The sequence below is a fragment of the Callorhinus ursinus genome, unplaced genomic scaffold (genome assembly GCF_003265705.2).
Source record: "Callorhinus ursinus isolate GAN/ISIS: 27379988/994484 unplaced genomic scaffold, GSC_fseal_2.0 scaffold18, whole genome shotgun sequence".
NCBI lineage: Eukaryota > Metazoa > Chordata > Mammalia > Carnivora > Otariidae > Callorhinus > Callorhinus ursinus.
Genome location: NW_027397080.1, coordinates 21,470,091 through 21,476,090, shown reverse-complemented (window position 1 = coordinate 21,476,090; position 6,000 = coordinate 21,470,091). Strand labels below are relative to the sequence as shown.

Sequence of the window (6,000 nt, the reverse complement as noted above, 5' to 3'; positions counted from 1 at the left end):
GGGCTAGTGCAGGTGTGCCGATACAGGGGGCCAAGTTCACGAGGGGCAGAGGAGGCAATCTGGGGGGCCGGGAAGGAAGAGGTGGTATGAGGGGCTCCATTCCTCACTCCACCTCCTGCTGTTTTAGGGGCCTTCATTCTGTCTGTCCCCCTAGGGTGCGCCGTCACAGGGGGGTGCGCCATCACAGGGGGGTGCGCCATCACAGGGGGGCCAAGTTCACGAGGGGCTAGTGCAGGTGTGCCGTCACGGGGGGCCGAGTTCACGAGGGGCTAGTGCAGGTGCGCCGTCACAGGGGGCCAAGTTCATGAGGGGCTAGTGCCGACACAAGGGGAGGTACTCACTATGCTCTTGCTGTCCTCTGCAAAGGTCGCTTTGACAAACATGGGGCCCAGGGCGAAGCCCAAGTTGTTCTCTGTGTCGCTCACGCAGAACTTCCACCGAGGAAGACAGGTCTGGGAACACAAGGGAGAGGGGTTACTGGGCCCTGTCCTTCTTCCCAACCCTTGTCCATCTGGGAGGAAGCAGCCAACAGCTGGGGCCTGTGCTTCCTTCCAGAACCTCAGGGAGACTTTTCTGACGCAGTGGGGGAAGTTATTTTAGGCACTGCACCAAGAGGCCACAGAATATTGCTCATCGCTGCCATCTACTATTTCCTGAATGCCAGGCTCTGTGCGCAGCACGTCATGAATGGTATCTCACCGAGCCATCAAAATGATCCTGGAAGGCAGAGCCGTGGGCCTTGCCAGATGAGGACACAAGACAGACACTCAGCAAGGGGAAGTCACCGGTCCAGGGTCCCCCGGCGAGCAGGGGGTGTGGCAGTGATGGGACTCTGACATGCCTGACCGCACACCCCACACCCCCATCCCTACCCTACCCTACCCCCTGGGGGAGGCGGCAGATCCTGGTGTCAAAGACTTGAGAAGTTACCTTGTCTAACCTCTTGCAACAGGAAACCCATCCCAGAAGGCCAGGACCCAACCCCATTGAAAGCCTCCCAGAGGAAGGGGCTGAGATGTCATGGTCACCCGTGGTCTCACCCACCAGCCTGCTCGACGACGACACCTCTGCGGCGCTGGAAGCGGGCACCCCGCAGGCTGCAGCCTCATGGAGCGCGGCTCCAGGAAGCACACCCACGCGGGTTCCTGCCCCCCCCTGGCTCCCCTGCCCTCCGTGACCACCAGGGGTGGCCCTGCTCCCGGAAATCCCTAAATCCCTCGTGGGGCCTCCTGACCCCCGAAGAACAGGTGGTAAAAACCACCAGGCTCAGGGCAGCCTGCTTCAGAACACTTTTCCAACTGAAAACAACCAAATGCCCACCAACAGGCGGCTGGATAAACAAAATGTGGTATTTTTATACAACAGCACGCTACTTGGCAACAAGAAGGAGTGAATTACTGATACACACAACATGGTTGAATTTCATAGCCATTAGCTGAGAAGCCAGGCGAACAGGAGCACACGACGCATAATCCCGCCCCCGCCCAGCCACACCCACCGGGGGATCTTCTGCTCCTAGGACGCTGGATGAACTCGTCACAGGAGTGTCTCTGTGTGGAGTGGGCTTTCGGTTTTGTGGGTGATCTCCTCTGTCCAGGGGAACACATTTCCTTTGTCCACTGAACTGGGTACTTAGTGTATACTGCACATTTTACAGTATGTAAATTATACCTTAGCTAAAGAAATTTCTTCCATGAAAGAAGGGAAGGAAATAAAGGGCATCTCAGCCTTCCCTAAGTTTAGCGGCCCAATTCTTTTAAGCTCTCCCACCCATGTGTCCGTTTAGACGCCCTCCCCTCCCCACAACCCGCCCACATCTGGCTGAGGCTGCCCACGCAGGAGGTCAGGACCAGGGACCTTGAACTCACGGGCTCCGTGGGGGTCCCAGGCCCTGATGGCTGAGTCAGGAGCTGAGTCTCACTGCCTTCTCAGGAGAGCTTTTGCATAAGCCCACTCACTCACTCATTCATTCATTTGTTCGTTTGTTCGTTCATTCATTCACATGTCCAGTGCCTTCTGGAGAGTCCCTCTGCACCTGGATTATGCTAGGTGTTTGGAACCTAGAGACAAATTGGTCATGGGCCTTGCCCTCGAGGGGCTCAATGGAAACACTCAGAACACCCAGTGGGAGAGACAGACACATAATAACAGCAATGGTAGCAGCGACAGTAGTTCGTGCTTGCTGAGTGTTTACCGGGTGTGGGCCCTAACTCATATAATCCTCCTAATAACCCCATGAAGCAGGTACCCCCTGTGCTCCTGCTTGCAGATAAAGAACATGGCTTGGAGTGCTTTAGCCTTTGGGACAGACTTTTGGGGATCCCTTCGTGTAATCCCAGACAGCCCCGGGTCAGCAGGCTAGGGATTAGTTACTCCTTTTTACACTTGGGAAGACAGCCCTCTGCTCCAATGAAGTGATTTGCCTAAGGTTGTGTGATTAGAAGAACCATTTCAAACACAGATCTTCTGACCCAAAGTTCTGTGCTGTTTCCTTATACCATGCACAGGGCACACAGGGACTCTGGCCCACAGCCCCCCACCTCTAGGGTCTCCCAATTGCCCTTGCTTCTGCCAAGAACTCCCAGCCAACTCCCACTGCCTCCCACTGGTTAAAGCAGCACCCCTGCACTCTGAGCTTGGCCCGGGGAAGCTCGCTTGCTTGCTCGCTTGCCCTATCTATCTATCTAATCATCTATCTATCTATCTATCATAGGAAAATATATGTAAGATTTACCATTCTAACTGTTTGAAATGTACAGGTCAGTGGTGGTAGGCATATTCACACTGCTGTGCAACCAATCTCTAGAACTTTTCATCTTGCAAGTATGAACCTCCATACCTATTAAACAACTCCCCATGCCTGCCTCCCTGCCCCCGCCCCCCACCCCCTGCAACCACCAGGAAGCTCAACGTTAACTTCTCGCTCCTGCAGAGGCTGAGTGGGGTAGGGCTCCCGGGGGGGGGGGGCGGGGCTGTGGAACCAGACGTGCTGGGATTGAAACCACACTCCCCACTTAAGAGCTGTGTGAATTTGAACAAGGCCCTTCCCTTCACAGAGCCTCGGTGTCTTCATCCATAAAACGGGCTGATGATAATAGATCCTAACATAGAGCTGGTATGGAAACTTGGTGACATAATGCCTATAAAAGGGAAACATCTAATAATAATACCTTTTATTATCATCATCATCATTAGTGAGTGGCTGAAAGTGCCGAGTAGTCATGGTCATCCAGAGCTGGGTTTGAATTTGAGCTTGGCTGCCTCCTTGCTAGGTGACCTGGGAAGCCCTTCACTGCCCAGAGCCTGTTTGCCCCTCTGCATCCGGGTGGGTAAGCAACAAGGCAGGTGCACACTCCACACACAGCAGTATCTCTGTAACTACCATCCCGGGTCCTGCTCACTCTTCCTGTACAAAGTCCCCTGGGAGGCCACATGCTCCAGAGGACAGAGTTCGTGCCTTGTCACGTCTGTGACCCAGGGCCTCACCTGGGCCCGGCCCACGGTGTGTGCAGGTGGAGCAGGAAGGCAGGTGGCTCTCGTGGCTGAGGCCCCGTGGTGCCCTCAGAAGCCGCTCTTATTCCCAGCCACACTCTCCCTCAGTCCCCTTCCTGCCACAGGTGGGTGTACGTGGGGATGGGACAGAAAAGGGGAACTCTTCGCAGGATGGACCCCAGGACTGGAGGCAGGAGCCCACGTCCTGTCATTCTCTGCCAGTCCTTATCTGGCTCTGTCCCCGCCACTGGACGCCGGGAAGGGCCACAGGGGCAGGGTCAAGCTAGAGCCAGCTCTGCCTGTCCCCTGGGGTCTGGCTAGCTGCCATCCTGGGTGGGGCAGGGTGCACTGGGTGGGCTTGGCACCCCTGCCTCTACTGCTCTGCAGCTGGGGCACCTCCCTGGGGCCCTGACTTCCTGTGTCCCATCAGCACATATGAGGACCTCTTGCAGGGGATGTGGGCCCTTGGGGCACAGACCCCACCTCACTTGTCTCCGTGTTCCCACATGGGACTCCTGTCCTGTCTGTTGGCTGCACGAATGAGAGGGGGACAGTCACCTCCTTGGAGAAAGAGTGAAGTGGCCAGGGAGCTTCCTATCTGGGGCGGGGTCCCGAGGGAGGGAGTGAGGGTCCTGGAGCCCTGGGACCTCTAGAAGAATGGACTGCCAGGGGTCATGTTGGGGGCATCTGAAGGAGAGTGGAGACCACCTGGTCAGCCTAAGAGGGTAACAGCCAGCAGCACTTGTGCAGTCTTACCACAAACCAGGGGCTACACCAAGGGTTTTGTGTTTATGGGGAAGGAGCAGTATGACTGGGGGTCCCCTGCATAAAACAGGGGTGATGATCACATCCAGCCCACGGGGATATGAAGATCACATAAGTTAGAGGAAAGTGTTTATTATCAACATCACTGAGAAGGGGTTGGAAGAGAGAGAACAGAAGGCACCTTTTGCTGTAAAGAAGCTAAATCTCTAAGATTCCTCTTTTTTTTTTAAATTTAAGTAATCTCTACACCCAACTTGGAATTCAAACTCATGACCCCAAGATGCATGCTCTTCCAACTGAGCCAGCCAGGTGCCCCTCTAAGACTCCTCTTTACCCCCTAAGACCCAGTGTAATCATTTCCTTCTGGAAGCTTCTGTCCACCTCCAACTAGCTTAGATCTAGCCCTTGTGCCCAGGGACATCCGAGTGGACCCCTTCAGAGGCCCTCTCCATTCTCTGCCTACCCTCTACCTCCCTCACAAGTTTCCACGGCTCTGGGGGACACCGAGGTTGCAAGAGCCTCCAACCCAGGGCCTGGCACACAGTAGGTGCTCAGCAGGTGAAAGGGAATGCACTGGAACAGGCTCACCTTCTTGGTCCCATACATGACTTCCATGAACTTCTCGTCGGCATCCTGAAAGCGCTGATCAAGGAAGGAACTTGTCTTCCGTACCAGGTTCCAGATCATGTAGTTGTTCAGCAGGCTGGGGCAAGAGGAGATCAGACAGCTCAGAAGGGCCCAGAGCGGGGAGCATCACAGCACTACCCACACTGACCTTTAGGGGGCGCTCAAACCTGGCCTTTGGATCGCAGGCTCTTCCCTCGCCTCACCTGCCCCAGTTTGACAGGTTACTGCTTACCAAGCACATAGAATGTCAGCTCTTCAAGGCAGAGCCTAGGGTCCTCTCTGAACACCCCTCGGTGCCTAGTGCAGTGACTTGTGTTTGGCACATAGCTGCCTTTTGTTTCTGTCTGGGAGCCGTGAGGCAGCATGGAGACTCCCCCTGGATGGGGTGTGCTACTGGGCTGGTGTCCCAGCCAGAAGGCCAGAGATGGGGGAGGGGGCCTCAGAACAGGAGGGGCAGGAAAGTGAGCTCACTGCCCCCTCCCCTCAGGGCCCAGAGAATCATCCGTGGCTATTGTCACCTTTGCAAGGAAATCACCTTAGACAGTGAACATCTAGGCTCGAACTGGAACCAACCGAAATGTGTGACAGTAGGGATAGGAGTGAGTCAATAATCACAGCTATACTTGACGGAAGGATGCAGAGCCACGCGGAATGAGGTCCAGGGAGTGCGGGATAACATGGGGAAAATGCTTTTGATGAAGGTCAAGGGAAAAGCAGATTACCCATGTGATCACAAGGATGCAGACGAAAACGACCTACGTACTAGAAAACTCACCTCCCTCCCTCCCTCTCTCTCTCACACATACACACTTTCCCTTCTTTACAAACACACACATACACACCCCATAGAATCAACAGTAGTGTCTGGGTAATACTAATTTTTTTCTATTTTGTCTATAGTTTTCAAAAACCTCCACAACAAATCTTTAAAATTATTTAAAAAATCATAAACACTACCCACAAATATCAGCGAACATCGAGGCCCATTCCGTGTCATTCCCTCACTCGGTTCTCACATCCTCACAGGGTAGGTGCTATTTCCATCCCCAGTTTATGATGGGAGCCTGAACCCGAGAAAGGGCGAGAAACTTGCCCAAGGCTACAGAGCTGGTGGGC

The 6,000-nt window shown here is 54.5% G+C and overlaps 1 protein-coding gene across 8 annotated transcripts in view; it reads right to left on the bottom strand.

The window, feature by feature from the left end:
* ECE1 (endothelin converting enzyme 1) overlaps nucleotides 1–6,000 on the bottom strand; it is a 113,551-nt gene that overhangs the window by 15,645 nt on the left and 91,906 nt on the right. For all 8 annotated transcript variants that reach the window (XR_003205090.2, XR_003205089.2, XM_025855654.2 and 5 more), the window contains 2 exons: nucleotides 4,846–4,960; nucleotides 342–452 (listed from right to left, as the gene is read on the bottom strand). Coding sequence is in view for 6 of the 8 variants with exons in the window: in XM_025855654.2 (XP_025711439.1) it covers nucleotides 342–452; nucleotides 4,846–4,960 (226 nt within the window). In the remaining 2 variants the exon portion in view is untranslated. The remainder of the gene's footprint in view (nucleotides 1–341; nucleotides 453–4,845; nucleotides 4,961–6,000) is intronic.